At 51.9% G+C, this 16,532-nt stretch overlaps 1 protein-coding gene across 2 annotated transcripts in view; it reads right to left on the bottom strand.

The window, feature by feature from the left end:
* Nucleotides 1-16,532, bottom strand: part of SLCO2B1 (solute carrier organic anion transporter family member 2B1) — a 42,317-nt gene that overhangs the window by 3,064 nt on the left and 22,721 nt on the right. For both annotated transcript variants that reach the window (XM_057421173.1, XM_057421174.1), the window contains 5 exons: nucleotides 14,919-15,027; nucleotides 8,179-8,343; nucleotides 6,044-6,236; nucleotides 4,875-5,034; nucleotides 440-609 (listed from right to left, as the gene is read on the bottom strand). In XM_057421173.1, coding sequence (XP_057277156.1) covers nucleotides 440-609; nucleotides 4,875-5,034; nucleotides 6,044-6,236; nucleotides 8,179-8,343; nucleotides 14,919-15,027 — 797 coding nt within the window. The remainder of the gene's footprint in view (nucleotides 1-439; nucleotides 610-4,874; nucleotides 5,035-6,043; nucleotides 6,237-8,178; nucleotides 8,344-14,918; nucleotides 15,028-16,532) is intronic.

The following is a 16,532-nucleotide window of genomic DNA, read 5'->3' as shown; positions in this document are numbered from 1 at the left end:
CTCACTTGGCTGCTTAAGTCTGCAGGGATCAGCAGCAATAACCAAAGAGACCTTGGAGGAGCCTTTGCAGTCTTAGGGAAGCAGGAGCTCTGTTAGTGCTGGGTCTTCAAGAGCAAGTCCTGAAGGTCTCTCCTGCTCCAGCATTTGAGACCGGAGATGCTTGGTGGTTCTGTCCTGCCCAGCAACGCCAGGTCTCCAGAGCCAGGCATAGCCTCGATGGACAACCACATGCACTGCCCTGATGGGAGCAGGGAAGCCCCATTCCCTGCACCAACACGTGCAAAAACCATGTAAAAACAATGGGATGAGCAGGTGCAATATGGGGTTGATTCAGCTGGAGAGAACCTTCCTCAACTCAAGGACCTCTTGGGCTCCCAAACAGCACTTTGTGATGTCTTTTGTGGCTGCACCCAGACCATGGCCAACCCAAGGTGCTCACCTGAGGATGAGCATGAAGGACGGCGTGTGGGAGGTGCTGGCGAGGATCCCTGCCAGGCAGGACAGGATCACAAAGGGCAGGAAGAGGCGGGAGCAGCCGGTGCTGCAGGTCCCGGGTCTGGCAGAGCCCATGAGCCCGTGGTCGGAGATGCAGCTGCAGTTGGTGTAGTTCTGCAGAGAGGAGAGAAACCAGAGCCTGCTCACCTGGAGATACCAGGGGTAGGTGCCAGCTGCCATGGGGCTGTCTGTGCATGGCCAGCAGTAATCAGCACTCGGCACTTCAAAGAGGGGTTGAGGGGAGGAAGAAACACGTATGATAAAGCTGGATGGGAATAACAGGCTGATGGATTGAGGAAACACAGGTTTCCATCCCACTGACTGCCTACAACGTGCTGTCATCGCTGAAAGGAGGTCCCAGACTCACAATGTCCCAAGGGCATCACCAGGGTGTCACATCCCCACACAGGTGATGGGGAAGCTGGTACCACCGTGGTACCTTGGTTCAAATCATAGCAGCATGGAATCCCAGTGGAAGGGACCTCAGGGATCATCTGCTCCAACCTCTCCAGGCACAGCCTGACCCACACTGGATGCCCAGCACCCTGTGCAGCCCCATCTTAACAGGGTCCAGCCCTGGGGAGTCACCACTGCCCTGGGGACATTATTCCAGTGGCTGCTTGTTCCCAGTGGAAATCTCCCAGCAGTAACTTGTGCCCATCACCCCTGGGCTTTCCCATGGGACTCCTTGTCCAAAGGGAGCCTCCATCTTCCCTGCAGTCCCCTTTACCTCCTGGCACATGGATCAGGTCTCCCTGCACCTTCTCTTCTCCAGCTGAACAGTCCCAGCTCTCTCAGCCTTTCCTCACTGCTGCCCAGCCCTTGGAGCATCTTTGAGGCCCTTCTCTGGCCCCTCTCCAGCCCGGCCACAGCTTTGCTGTGCAGCAGGACCCAACCTGAGCCCATGTTCCAGGGGTGCCCTGAGCAGCGCCCAGCACAGTGGCACAAGGGCACCTTCATCCCTGTGGTGATGCCCCTGGGGATGTTCCCCAGCACCCTCACTCTGATGGAGCTGGGGTCCTCCAGTGTCATCTACAGTGGTACCTTGCTTCATCTCTCTGTGCTTCCAGGGGCATCTGGAAGTGCTCCCAACCCAGAAGCATCCTTGCCTTGCTGGTGTGAGCTGCAGCAATGCCTCCCTACTCCCGGCAGCAATCCTTCTATGCTTGTTTCATGTCTGCTATGCACTGAAGATGCTTACACACAGGTTTATTTCAATGTCATCATCTGCCATATGAATGCTTTGGCATCCTGAATAAATCTGGACTCCTGGTATGAAACAAACACAGCTGATAAAACATTAAAGCCTGATGTGAGTTTACCCACCTGTGCTACATCTGTATTTAAGAGAGACATTGAGGGGCTGGAGCGGGGCCAGAGAAGGGAATGGAGCTGGTGCAGGGCCTGGAGCCCAAGTGTGATGGGGAAGGGCTGAGGGACCTGGGGGGTTCAGTGTGGAGAAGAGAAGGCTCAGGGGGACCTGATGGCTGCCTACAAGTGCCTGAGAGGAGGATGGAGCCAGGAGGGGCTGGGCTCTGCTCCCAAGGAACAAGGGATGGGACAAGAGGAACCGGCCTCAAGCTGCACCAGGGCAGGTTTAGATGGAGCTGAGGAACAATTCCTGCCCCAGAGGGTGCTCAGGCATTGGAACAGGCTGCCCAGGGCAGGGCTGCAGGCACCGGCCCTGCAAGGGTTCACACCCCGTGGAGACGAGGCCTCAGTGCCATAGGGCAGTGGTGGCCTTGGGGCAATGGTTGCACTGGATGGTCCTGAAGCTCTTTTCCATCCTGGCTGATTCTATGATCTTGAGGAGGAAATGTCCATGGGAGCAGCATGGGCTCCATCCCCTGTACCCACCTTGTCTCCTGCTGCAAAACCCTCCATCCAGTGGCTCCATGCAGAGCAGAGCTGCAACCAAAGCCAGAGCCAGGCTCAGGGGAGGATTAAACCAGAACATCACTTGCATGTGGAAAATGCAAAATCTCACCTTTGAGAGAGGGTCATAAATTCCTGGCACAGCGTTAGCAAAGGGAAGATGCCTCGGGGCAAGAAACAGGGGATTTTGTCTTTTTCCTCCCGATTTCCATCACAATTCTCTTTTTCTTGATCAAGAAACCTCTTTTTAAAGACCTTTACATGAAATGGGTGGGATTTTACTGTTGCTGGCGGGAGCCAGACTCACACCAGGCTGGCAGTTTGCAGAAGGGTGACCCCAGAGGCAGGAGCCACATCACTGCCTGGGGAAGGGGCATGGCTGATGCCCATAGGAGACCCACAAGGAACTGCTCTTGGCTGAGAGCACAGGGGGAGATTTGGGATGGAAGGGGACAAAATCCCTCCTCCCACCTGGAGGAAAGGGGATTTAGAATCTAAATTAAGGGATTTATCCTCTTCAGCCATCTGAAACGAACGAAACCAAACTCATCCTCTGGGCTCCTTCTGCCGCCATGGGCACAGAGGAGGGTCTCCAGGGGACCCGGCACAGCCGAGTGCTTGCGATAGCCGAGATGAATTTGGGCCAAGGCAGTTCACAGAAACACAATTAGATAAATTAAAACTCGCTTGATCCGTGCAGCCAGCACCTTGCAAAGAGTCAGAGTCAGGAATGAAAGGGACTCAAAGACAGCTTTGGTTTGGCTGGAGGCTCCAAGCCTGGACAGGGGCTTGGGGCAAGGGCCTGTAGGGCCAGGCCAAGGGGAATGGCTTTAACATCCCTGGCAGTGCTCAAGGCCAGGTTGGACACAGGGGCTTGGAGCAAGCTGCTCCAGTGGAAGGGGTCCCTGCCCATGGCAGGGGCTGGAGCTGGATGGGCTTTAAGGTCCCTTCCAACCCAGAGCATGCTATGACTCTAAGATGATTCTATAGGTGGCAAGAAGACCCAGCAAAGTACCTCAGTGCTAAAGGAAGAGCTAATGTTGGCTTTACCAAGTAGTATTTGATGGCACCATCCAGGGAGCCCCAGTTTTGCTGTAGCGTTCGGCTCCACGTAATTATACATATAACGAATGCAGGAGTGGGTCACATTCAGGACTTTAGGATGTCCAAGGGCTGGAGGCATCTTTGGCAAGGAAGAAGCCGTTGAAAAAGCCCCGCTGTTCTAAACACAGGCACAGGGATGCAGAAAAGTACATCTGGGACTGAGCCTTGGCACAAAATAATGGTTATTAGAATGAAGTGGTGTTAATTAACAAAACGCTGCTAAAACGTGCCCAGACAGTCCCTTGCTGCCATTACACCCTGTGCCAAGAGCCCAGCGGGAAACTACTCACCCTGTATGGATTGCTAATGTGTTTCAGATAGGTATTTGGATTGGCAAAGCCTCCCTTCCTATTTATTTGTTGAACTGTATCGCCTGGAGACTCAGCTGACAACTGGCACTGTGAATACTCAGCCCCATCGGGGTTTGGGTGGCAGGCAGGGAGCAGCAGAGGAGAGAGAAGCACAGGGCAGGACAATAGCACTTCCAGGTCTGCAAACCAAGGCAAAGCCAAGAGCAAGCCCCATTGCTCCAGCTCCCACACCAGGATTTTCCCCCTAAATGATCCGGTTTGAGAACCGGCATTTACAGGGAGGATGCACATTGGATCATGACTTTGTAACCTGCAAGTCCGCAGGCTCAAAGGTGGAATAACACTGCTTTACCAAGGCCCTCCCACAGCAGTCACTGACTAAATATCAGTGCCGTGTGTACTGGGGCAATGGTCCCTCCATTGCCTGGCTCAGAGCACACAGAGCTGCTCCCCAGGTCCCCAGAAGCAAGAGCAAGAGCTGCCTCCCCTCTCTTCATCTATAGATACGACACAGCTAAACCAAGTTATATGATGGAGACAACCCGGATGCTTCTGCAACCGTAGGTATCAGTTGAGTGTTTTCAGCTTCCAGTTGAAGGTGTCCCTGCTCATGGCAGGGGGGTGGAACTGGATCATAGAATCACAGACTGGTTTGTGTTGGATGGGCCCCTAAAGCTCATCCTTGCTGATGAGCATTTAGGGGTGAGGGGAAAGCAGAAGGTCTTTGCATCTTCCATGATCTTTGCATGGCCTTTGCATGAAGTCCACTCAAGCTGCTGGGTAGCAGGGAGATATTGAAGCTGGGGTTTGTGGAGTTAAACCAGACCCAATGAGGGAGCAGTTGATGGGGAAGGACACTTAGGTGTCCCAAAAGGTTGGATACCTTGGCCAAGGACTGTGTTATACTGGAGAGTGCTAACAGACACCAGGCTTTTCCTGGGATGTTCCCAACCTTCTCCTGCCTATCCCACAGGGCCATGCAGAGCTTGTCCAACACTAACATCAGAAAACCAGACCTGAGCACTGCATGGGTCATCCCTCATTATCCATCCCATGCCCGGACAAGGATGCAGCACCCGAATGACTTACCAGGACTGAGTTGTTGTCTGCATCGATATTCACACCCCTGCAGCCAGCAGAACAGGGTGAGATGTATTCGATAGCGTTGGAGCCACAGATGGGGTTGTAGGCTTTCTCAGGGCAGTTGCACTGGAGGTTGCACTCCAAGGCGTGGTGTCCAAATTCGGAGCTACAGCAGGAGGAAAATGTTAATGCATGGTATTGAGTATCATCGATACACTGAAAATATACACCGGGTATACTGGGATTAGCAGAGAAACATTTGATTGCTCAACGAACATTGATTGCTCATGGAACGGTTTGGGTTGAAGGGACCTTAAAGCTCCTCCATTCCCAACCCCTGCCACAGGCAGGGACCCCTTCCATAGAGCAGCTTGCTCCAAGCCCCTGTGTCCAACCTGCCCTTGAACACTGCCAGGGATGGGGCAGCCACAGCTTCTCTGGGCACCCTGTGCCAGCGCCTCAGCACCCTCCCAGGGAAGAGCTTCTGCCTAAGAGCTCAGCTCAGTCCCCCCTCAGGCAGGTTCAAGCCATTCCCCTTGGCCTACATGTGAAGACCCACAGAAATTCCACTACAAGCCCCCAAGCCTTTGCTCTGCCTGTACAAAGCATCCTGACCACAAACGGTGCAGAAAACCCCCCACTTCCTTCACACTGAGCCCCAAATCTGGGTTCTTGGGGTATTTGCAACACCACAGAGGTGGTGAGCTTCCCACTGAGGGCTCAGACCAGCTTCCACCGAGACCACAGGATGCTGAACGTGGGACTTTACAGACACTCTGGACCAAGAAGGTCCTGCCCCTAGGGAAGCAGCCACAGCCTTGAAGGTGTGATCCCAGGGCTGGCCCCTGCCCAAACTCTTCTCCTCTGAGTAAGTGCTGCACTTTCCAAGATGAATTTTTAATCTTGGGCTGTTTGTGCCAAAAAACGTTCACTTGGGGTTTCACAACCGGGCCATGAAGATGGAAGGAGTAAGGATGCAATGAAATGAGTGTTCATTCACAGCAGCATTGATCTCTAGCCTTATTTTATCACCATTCACTGTTTCTCATTAGGGAATAAGCCCATTTTTGGGTGTTCTACTTAACTCCCACCTCCACCCCAACCAGTGCAGGTGGGAATTGGGGTGTACCCACATCCCTGGGAATGACACCCCCCCATTCCCATCCTGTCAGTACCTCTCACTGTAGGTAACACCCATGACCTTCTGCGTGGGGCAGCCGAGGAAGAGGAGGGGAAAGGCCACAAGCAGGCAGAGGAACATGCCGAGGACACACATAGCACTGCATTGCCTCAAGGACATCTGGAACCGCTTCAGGATGGCACCACCGACCACGATGCCAACCATGGCCCCAGGGATGTTCACAGCACCTGAGGGAAAGACAGCTCCTGAACCCTGTTCTCCATCCTCTGATCCGTATCAGTCCCTTCATTATAACAAAGCCCCAGAAGATTTGCTGTTGGGGTCCTGGTTTGTAGCATCTGTGCTCTGATGGGTACCAAGGCTTTTGCAAGGACCGGTGGGATGATGCTAAGATGCAAAACCAGCAGGATCCCACAGCAGACTGGACGTTTTATGTATCCATGCGTGGAAGATGTAGGGACCAGTCAAAACCTATGCTTCACCCAGCAAATGTGATTTTTCAGTGTAGACAAGGAGAAAACATCAAGTGAACCCGCAGAAGATATTAAATCCCTGTGTAACGCAGCCATCTGCCCACTTCAGTTGTCATCAGTGTAAAACTGTGAAGGTTTCCATCGCACACTTGGCATTCTACAGACCCCACCTTTATAACGGGATATCAAAGCACAACCTGTTTAATTCAACAAAGAATCAACGGGGAGATTGCTTTCAGCCAATAAATACCCACACGAGGAAGGGTTTTCCAACTGCAGAAGGCTTTTTGATCTGACAGACGAAGGCAAAACAAGATTTAGTAGCTGGGAACAAAAGCTAGAACAATCCAGCCAAGAAATAGGTTTTTTACCCTTTAATGGGGTGGGTAAATCAAGCCTGGGAAGAGTTCAGCAGGGCACATCAGTGCAGGACACCACTGCTGCTGCCTTGAACCTTTCTGCCTGTATTTAGCTTGGGCTTTGCCAGTCTGCTCCGCTCCTTTTCCTCTGATTTATTTGCTGTGGACTTCAGAAAACTCTTTCTTATGAGGAGTCCTGCTGTTTGTGCTAAAGTGTATTTAAAATACTTCCCCGTCTGGATCTCTGAACTCCCCAACTGATTTTACAAGAGGAGAGTGCTCTCCTTTGTACTTTTATTACCATGAGAAGATCACAGAGGGAGACCTCGGCCTCGGACAGGATATTCTGGATATTACAATGCAAGCAAAAGCAGGCTAATCTCCTGAGCACATATCCTGCTCAGCACTTACTCTTTTCCTTCCTAACACCACCGACGGCACACAAGTAGATCAACAACTACAAGCAATGAGTCTGACTACAGAAAACACACTGGAGAGTTCAGGCGCGATCAGAGTCCGACCGGCCTCTTCCTCCAAAGTGCCTTCAAATGCATTCCTACATTTCTGCAGGCTTTCATTCTATTTACTAGCGACTATTTAAAGACCCTTAACCCAATGATTGATGTAAAGTAAGCCCCGCTACAGCAACACGCACGGTTCACATCCGTTGTTTCTTTGCTCCCTTGAAGCAGAGAGTCGGTTTCCTTTCCTTGATTATACGGAACAGCTTGAGATAACAAACATCTATGCAGGTCTTAAAAGGTTTTCTTCTAGCAAGAAGTGTAAAGGAAGGGAAGCAGATAGCAGCTGAGAAACTATGGGTAAGGACCTTGTGTCACCTCTGTCTTGGCTCCGCAGGAAATGTTCCTTCTTAGGAATCATGGAATGGTTTTGGTTGGAAGGGACCTTAAAGCTCATCCAGCTCCAAGCCCCTGTGTCCAACCTGGCCTTGAACACTGCCAGGGATGGGGCAGCCACAGCTTCTCTGGGCACCCTGTGCCAGCGCCTCAGCACCCTCACAGGGAAGAGCTTCTGCCTTATCTCCAACCTGAACTTCCCCTGTTTCAGTTTGAACCCATCACCCCTTGTCCTATCACTGCAGTCCCTGATGAAGAGTCCCTCCCCAGCATCCTTGCAGCCCCCTTCACACACTGGAAGCTGCTCTGAGGTCTCCACACAGCTTCTCTTCTCCAGGCTCAACAGCCCCAATGTTCTCAGCCTGGCTCCATACAGGAGCTGCTCCAGCCCCTGAGCATCCTCGTGGCCTCCTCTGCACTAAACAGTAACCTCCAGTTTATGCTCTAAGAGGTGCTCAAAGCCCTGACAGCAACACTCACCGATGATCATGTTGGCCAGGGAGGCTGTAAGGGAGAACTGCCTCTCCAGGAACTTCCCCATGAACGTGGCTAACCCGGCAACCATGGCAGAGAGGTTGACCTGAGCCAACACCACCAGCAGGAAGACGGGATGGCGCAGGTTCCTCAGCAGCACCAGAGGGAAATCTGAAAGGAAAAGGGAAAACTGTTGCATGGAGAGGAGCTGAACAGCAAAATAACCCATGGGAAGCGGCAAAACCCTGGATTTTCCCACATTTTATGCACCAAACTAATTCTTTAGGAGTGATGAGCTCTTCTGAACATTTCATTTACAAGAGGGCAGAATGAGTGCTTTCAGAGTTTACCATTTCAGGGCTTGATTGACCATTTGGACATTAAAAAGCCAGAATGAGGCATCATAACACTGCAAAAACAGACCTGATAATTGCAAACCAGAGTGAGAGAATGGAAGCTGATGATCCCTTACCCCACCTGCCTCAGGAACCAGCCGTGGGATGGGTGAATCAATGGCAGAATTAGTTGTTGCAAGCAACAAGGTAAGGTTTTCAGTTGGAAGTGACCTGCAGTGGTCATCTGGTCCCACTGCCTGAGCAGTTCAAGGCTGAAGCTCGTAAAGAAGGGCACTGTTCACGTGGTCATTGCCCAACTTGCTGGAGCGCATCCAGAGGAGCCCATGGAGATGCTGCGAGGGCTGGAGCAGCTCTGCTCTGGAGCCAGGCTGAGAGAGCTGGGCTGGGGCAGCCTGGAGAAGAGAAGGCTCCTGAAGGGGAGACCTGAGAGCAGCTCCAGTGCCTGAAGGGGCTGCAGGAAAGCTGGAGAGGGGCTTGGGACAAGGGATGTAGGGATAAGAATGAGCTTGGAGCAAGCTGCCCTAGTGGAAGTGTCCCTGCCCGCAGCAAGGGATGGGACTGGATGAGCTTTAAGGTCCCTTCATCCCAAAACAGGCTGGGATTCTATGATTCTGCAGCAGTGTCTCCTGCTAAGCTCTTCTTCAGAGCTGCCAGGGTCTTACGATGCCTGTGGAGAAATTCAAGTGACTTTATGGTATCCTTTCAGCCTCAGCTGAACCTCTATGAATTGTATTCATATCTCCGGCCTTCCAAGGCTGGACTGTACCAGGATGGCTGAGAGCAACTTGGAAACCTGCTTGTCCTTGCCCCACCACCCATGGGCTGAGCACTGTGGCCCCGAATGATTATAGGGGTCATTCCAAACACGCATGCCCTGAGTGAACAGCGCCTCGGTTCATCTCCCTGGAGCTTTCTGGCAGTGCTTCTGCTAAAACAAATACCAAAGGAGCTGGGAAGTCATTAAAAGTTAATTTATTTGTTTGCTGCGGTTGCAATTTCAACGTCCTTTCTGTTTCCATCATTAAAAAATATGTATTTGGGGATGTCTTTGGATAGGCAAGAACTGCTCCAGTGAAATCCCCTGTGGCTGAACCCTTAGTGCTTGAGGAAAGACATCTTCATCGTGCTCAGCAAAGACAGCTCCCCCTGCCAGTGCCATGGGATCTGGGACGCCTGATGCTGACACCCAGCAGCTGGGAAGCTGCAGGTCTCCCTCCTGGAGTGATTTCTGCTTCGTGCACATCCCAAACCCACTTTCTGCTCCCCCTGCACCGTCTCCTTCTCCCGTGCTCTGCATCCGGCTTCGCAGCGCGCAAGCAAAGGGCGCGCATAAGGGCAACTTCCAGACAAACACATGATGAGTTTCCCAGATGAAAGGCAATATGCTGAGGCAGAGATAAGGAATTAACAGGGAGGATTAATGCAGTGGCCGGCCATAAATTAATGGTGTTAATTCTTAGCAGCTCACAAACAATTGGGACAATCTTTATATCTGCTCCAGTAGGGAGCCGCTGGGAGATTGCGGCTGCTTGCCTGGGAGTTGTCCCAAGCTGTGTATTTGTTTTAGCTGTCCTAAAAGGTTATAGAAGCATGGAATAGTTTGGGTTGGAAGGGACTTTAAAGCTCATCCAGTTCCAACCCGCAGCCATGGGCAGGGACCCCTTCCACTAGAGCAGGCAGTGGTCTTTACCTCTCCTGTGAAGAGCAAAGGTCCATCCATGGATGGTCCCTATTCAAAGGCAAAGCTCTTGTTCATGGAAGTTTTGCCTCTCCAGCTCAGCACTCTGCTCTCAGGGATAGGCAAGCAGCTAAAGACATTGGGGAGCAGCAAAAGCAGGGCACAAGAGAGGGTCCAAGCATGCAAGACATGTTCAAGGACCCTGAAATACTGATATGTTGGAGAGGTGGGAGGGTACCACTCAGCTATGACCAGCAATGATATCTCTGGGCTACATATGTGAACCCCAAAGAGGGAGGTGGTTTTATCCTTAGCTATAGAAGCATAAAATGATTTAGGCTGGAAAGGACCTTAAGATCATCCAGTTCCAACCCCCTGCCAGGGGCAGGGACCCCTTCCACTAGAGCAGCTTGCTCCAAGCCCCTGTGTCCAACCTGGCCTTGAGCACTGCCAGGGATGGAGCATTTACCACTTCTGGTTTTTGAGGCATATACCTGCTTAGTTTTCTTAATACTTCAGACGTACTGCAAATGTGAAACCTCACCTTGCTTGCTGAAAGATCTCCCAAGAACTAATCCAGCCTTTTGTGGGGGGCAATGGAAATCTTACACCAAAACAATTCCTTTCCCATAGGGTGCTTTGACCTTTTCCGGCAGACTACATCCTGTCTGCCACCCCAGACCACAGCTGTAAAGCTACAACAGCGAGCAGGCTCCCCACTTCATAGTGAGAAACCATCCTCTGCAACCACCACCTAGTTACTAATTCAGCCTTACAGCTCCAGAGAAGAAGCTGGGCAGATACTAAAAGCAAACAGAAGCTTTGAAATCATAACACAAGAATATCCTTGAAACCATCTTTAGGCACCAGAGATAAAAACCCCCAAACAAGTCACAAGCCCAGTGTTTTAATTGCTTTGAAGATCACCTTTAATGGCTTAATTCCCAGTACGTGCAACAGAAGCTGCACATCCTCCCAAGGTGCTTTCAGCAGAAATTAGCAATGGAAATTACTTGAGGCTAAATCCTACCTTTTTGATTACTGCGAGCAGGTCCAATGCCTGCAAACGGAGCACTTGGTGAGTACAAAGAGCGGGGTGCAACCCAATGTCACCCAGAGCATCTGTGCGGGAGCCAAAAGCAGTCCCAACAGTGCTTTGACTTTCCTACTTCTGACTGACTCCTGCGAGTGGATGCTGCTCCCTCCTCGGGTAACTGCCCTCATTGTTTGGATCCGACCCCAGTGCTTTGCCTGAGGATTTATCCTGTACGTGGCTCCATCCTGTTACTGCTGATTGGGGAGGGAAAAGCTCTTCCTGCCCTTGAGGCAGGCTTCCCAGGGCTGTGCAAACTGCTCTCTGCTCGTCACACCTTGCCCCAGGAAGACCGAAAGCCCAGAGGCTTCCAGAGAAAGGGAGAACACGAAGCACCCCGTGGGATGGGCTCTAACCCAGCCGCACTTCATTCCCAATAAAGCAAATGGCAAGTATTCCCTTCTTTTGCTCTCAGTTCTTTCCATGTGCAATGAAGCAACAGAACAAATGACAAAACGCATTTCCTGCTCCATAATCACGCTTCATTTTGCATCATTTAAGCTGAACTAAGTGACTAAACAACATTTCTGAACATCTTTCTGCTCCAGGTCAGTTTAGGAACTTAACGCTTGCCTCTGCCAAGCCCTTAAGAGAATGATGAACCCTTAAAGGTGATTTTCAGCCCTATGCTGCTCAAGGAGCATCCTCAAGTGCTTTGACATCCCTGTTCCCTCCAGCTGACAGGCAAAGGGATGCTTCCCAATGGGAGATGCTGCCTTCCTCATGGTTCTGGTCCCAGGCTGAGTTTGCAGCCATCCCTCATGGGTGGCTCAGAGGGAGGACTCTGTCTTACATGGGATGTGGGGATAACATGACAGAAATATCCCATGGGAAAACCTGAGATCTCGTGCAGTCCCTGTTTGATCCAATCCCTGCTGGTATCCTAAGGGTTTCCTTCCTCCCATCCCGTACAGGGGACCCACAGCCATCAGCACTGGGCACTTCTGGGGCTGTCTCTTCCAAGGATAGCACCAAAGCACTGGGCAGCTCTGGTACCACCCATTAAAGCTCCCCTCAAGATGCAGATGGACCAGCAAGCAGATGCAGTGTTGCCAACAGCCATCTCCATCACAAGGCTTAGCCCCTTGCCCATAAAACTAACATACTATTTACAAGCAGTGAAAAGGTGTGCGCATCAAGGCTGAATTAATACACAGGTTGCTATTTCTCCTGTCAGATATGATAGGAATCTGCTTTGTGTCATTTCTGCTGATGGACTGATACAGCCCATCTCTTAAATGCCCATCTCCTGCCCTTCTGCCCCCCATGCTGCAGGCAGAGATGCCAGATGCAACCAGGCAAGCCAAGGAGGTACCTCTCAAAGATTCCACATCACAACCCCATCACCTCCAGCCTGCTGAGACTGCAGACTGGGACCGTCCTCCTTATGGATGGGTAACCCTTTTGTACTGGGGTGTGATGTACAAAAGGCTCCGTATGAGTACGGCACAGGGACCAGACTGTCCTACAGCATTTCCCCATCACGTGTGTTCCGTTCTGCCTCTCTTTTCAAACAACAGAAGGTATAAAATTCCAAGGTGACTCAGGCTGGAAAATCTCCAGATGTTGTTTTCATAAACCGGTGTGTAGAAAAGAATAGAAGAGAGGAAAGGATGTCTGGTGAGAGAAACAATCATAGAATCATGGAATGGTTTGGGATGAAGGGAGCTTAAAGCTCCTCCAGCTCCAACCCCTGCCACGGGCAGGGACCCCTTCCATAGAGCAGCTTGCTCCAAGCCCCTGTGTCCAACCTGGCCTTGAACACTGCCAGGGATGGGGCAGCCACAGCTTCTCTGGGCACCCTGTGCCAGCGCCTCAGCACCCTCACAGGGAAGAGCTTCTGCCTCATCTCCAACCTGAACTTCCCCTGTTTCAGTTTGAACCCATCACCCCTTGTCCAGTCCCTCTCCAGCATCCAAAAAGAACAGAAACAGAATAAGACAGAAGAAACAGAATAAGCAAAAAAAGTCACAAAATGGGAGGCAAAATCCTCTTTCCAGTCACCTGTAGGTGAGCTAGCACTAAAGTCCTGAGATTTCACCCCAATTGTCCCCATCTATCCATCACACGCTAGTTCCTGCCCACTTTCTGGCTCTAAAAAGAGGTTTGTGTTAGAGGTCCTGGTAACGCATCCTTCCCCATGGCAGGGGGGTGGAACTGGATGACCTTAAGGTCCTTTCCACCCCAAACCATTCCGTGAGTCTACGATGACAACAAAAATCCGGACACTTCATTTGCTTTAGGACTGGGCTTTGGGGGCTGAATTCTCAGAAAGAATGGATTTCTATTAGCACAGCTCCACAGCCCTGACAACAGCAACGCTGCGGCTCAACCCCACACAACCCCTTCCCTTCCTTCCCTCTGCACCCAGGAGCTCACTTGTGTTCATCTTAAAGAGGCAAAGAGCCCATCCGAGGGCGATAAATCTGTTCCCATCACACTGGGTTTCTCGCTGACGATGCGACAAGGTCGGTGAGGGGATAAACCCTCAGCTTGCTCCCCTAATTCAGCGTTAAGGTAGTGAGCAAACAGTGCAAGGAGCACAACGCAGACCTGCCCGCGCTGCTGCGGCCGTGCCTGCCCCGCACTGACCTCAATCATACAGAGAATTCCCAATACATTAAAGGGATGATACTGAGGACACAGGGAGGAAGCTGCTTCAGAAGGTCACTTTCCATCAGGAATTGCCAAAGTGCAGTGTGTTTCCTTCAAGTAAAACAACTCGGAGCAGGCTAAAGCCCAGCTGAATCCCTGCAGCACAAAGAGCCCGCTCAGGGCTAACCAAGACATTGCAGTGGGTTAAAACCACCCCAGACAAACACACAGCAGACCCTGGTTGTCCTTGGAAGGACAGGGAGGGCGCCTGGCTTGGGTGTTGTGGCCAGCCTTGGAAGAGGGAGTCTGGGGAGGATTTTGGGGGTGATGCTGGGGTCTGATTCTCACTGACCTGAGAGACGGGCTGGGTGCCCCCATACTGCAAAAGGCCTCCAAATGGGGCTCTCTCTCTTCCCATGGCTTGCACCTTGCACCCTTTTCCTGCCTGGTTTGGGGCTCTGATGAGGTTTTGGGTTCCATTTCCCACTGCCTAGACGAGCCACAAAGCCACGCAACACTGCAAGCTACCAACCCCAGATGCTTTGATCAGCATGAGATGGAATGGAGGAGTGTGGAGGAGATGGAAAGCATCTGCTGTGAGCAGATCAGGAAGAGACCTGCAGATCTAATTATACCTCTGCTATGGAGACAGACTGAGAGACCTTAGAGCAGCTCCAGTGCCTGAAGGGGCTGCAGGAAAGCTGGAGAGGGGCTTGGGACAAGGGATGTAGGGACAGGCCAAGGGGAATGGCTTGAACCTGCCCGAGGGGAGACTGAGCTGAGCTCTTAGGCAGAAGCTCTTCCCTGGGAGGGTGCTGAGGCGCTGGCACAGGGTGCCCAGAGAAGCTGTGGCTGCCCCATCCCTGGCAGTGTTCAAGGCCAGGTTGGACAGAGCCTTGGGTGCCATGGTTTAGTGTGAGGTGTCCCATGACTGCAAGTCCCTGCATTGCCCACTGCCAGGACGTGTGCTTGTGCAAGCGGAGAGAACCCATCCAAGCAGGAGGCCGGGGATGCAGACACTTACGTTTGATGAACTTGGTTAGAGAGAGGTTTTGCACGTGTTCAGATCTCGACCTGAGCTGGCTGAGCACATCCTCGCTCTTCTTGCTGTCGCTTTCCGTCCCTTTCGCCACCTGGGGACACACAAGAGGCTGTCACTGTGCTGACCATGCCATTGCCATTGAACCCCCTTTATCTCTCCCCAGTCATGCCAGAGAGCAGCTCACCCTGGAGATGGAGCCTGCAACGCTTTTGGGCTTGGCCAGCACTGTCCATGTCCCGTGGGGTGGGAGCATCCACGCATACAGCTCTGTTACAGGGATAAGAGCCACCTTCCCCACAGTAATTAATCCCACTTCCTAAATATCAAGCTAGGCCATCACCCACGTAGGGCACAGCATGTCCTCAGCTCACATGAACACGGGAACTCAAGGGGTATAAGTCTGTGCATCCAGAAAGCTGGATAACCTTAGGGAGGTGTTTTTCTTCCCCAGAGGGTCTGCTTTACCTATGGGGAGGGTGGAAGAAAGCACAGGAACTGAAGGAGCAATGATCCTAGACCTCCAACCAAAGGTTTGGATGCTGGGTTTGGGTGGAGGATGAGCATTTCCCCCACATCTCCATATGTACCATGATAAGCTGCTGTGTGAGTGTCTTTGCCCACACTGGTCCATGGAAGGGGACAGATCCTGCAGCTCTCTCCCTTTTATCCTTCTCTATGCAGAACAGCAACACTTTGCTGCTGGAGGTCTGATGAATCCATGTATCTCTGCTTAATTTAGCCTCATCCAGTGCTTAGAGCTCCGTGGGTCACTAACCTGGGTGCCCAAAGGACCTGGTGCTGCTGCTCAGAAGCAAAGAGATGCTAATGGGAGATGGAGGGCTTGAATCATCCAAGATCCATTGCAGCCCCATTAGATGACTGCATGTCCAAGGCAAGGGTCCAACACCCCAGGGCATCGTTCCCCTGCCAGCAAGCAGCAAGCCAAGGGAGAAGAGGAGTCCTCCCTTGGCTATCGCATCCCCTGCTCTGCAGGCTGCTAGGGAATCACTGGGATGGAGGGCATTAATGACATTAGACGTGCTATTATCCATATGCAATAGCAGAAAGTGTTTAGAAGTGTGGTTTTCATGGAAAACCACAGTGTGCTCTTAGCCCAAGGGCCAGAGGCAGCAGCTCAGTCTCTGACATCCACACTGGCTGGAGCAGCTCAGGCTCTGGCATCGCACATGGGCTCAGCAGCAGCGCTGTGGTAACAGTCAGCACCAGTTTACTGAGAGACAAATGAGTTCATTCAACAGAAATTAGATGTCCTGCATTCACAGAGAGAACTGGGCAGCTCTTGGGCTAAAATGGTCCCTTTTCCTCTGGAAACAAGGCTGATTATTAAGCAGCGAGGAAGGCAAAACATCCCGTGCTGCAGCTCCCACCTTCCCTCGTGGAGCAGCCTCTACAGGGGGAAAGAGATAACGCTCATTGCATGGCTTCTATTGCTGGAGATCAGGGTTTAATGAACCTCTCAAACGTGACTCCTGGGAGGGTGCTGAGGCGCTGGCACAGGGTGCCCAGAGAAGCTGTGGCTGCCCCATCCCTGGCAGTGTTCAAGGCCAGGTTGGACACAGGGGCTTGGAGCAAGCT

Source organism: Pezoporus wallicus, unplaced genomic scaffold (assembly GCF_028554395.1).
Source record: "Pezoporus wallicus isolate ANWC-B61680 ecotype Strahan unplaced genomic scaffold, APGP_CSIRO_Pwel_v1 contig_8372, whole genome shotgun sequence".
In the NCBI taxonomy this organism is placed as follows: domain Eukaryota; kingdom Metazoa; phylum Chordata; class Aves; order Psittaciformes; family Psittacidae; genus Pezoporus; species Pezoporus wallicus.
Note: the sequence above shows the minus strand (reverse complement) of the source record. Positions and strands in the feature narration are given on the sequence as shown.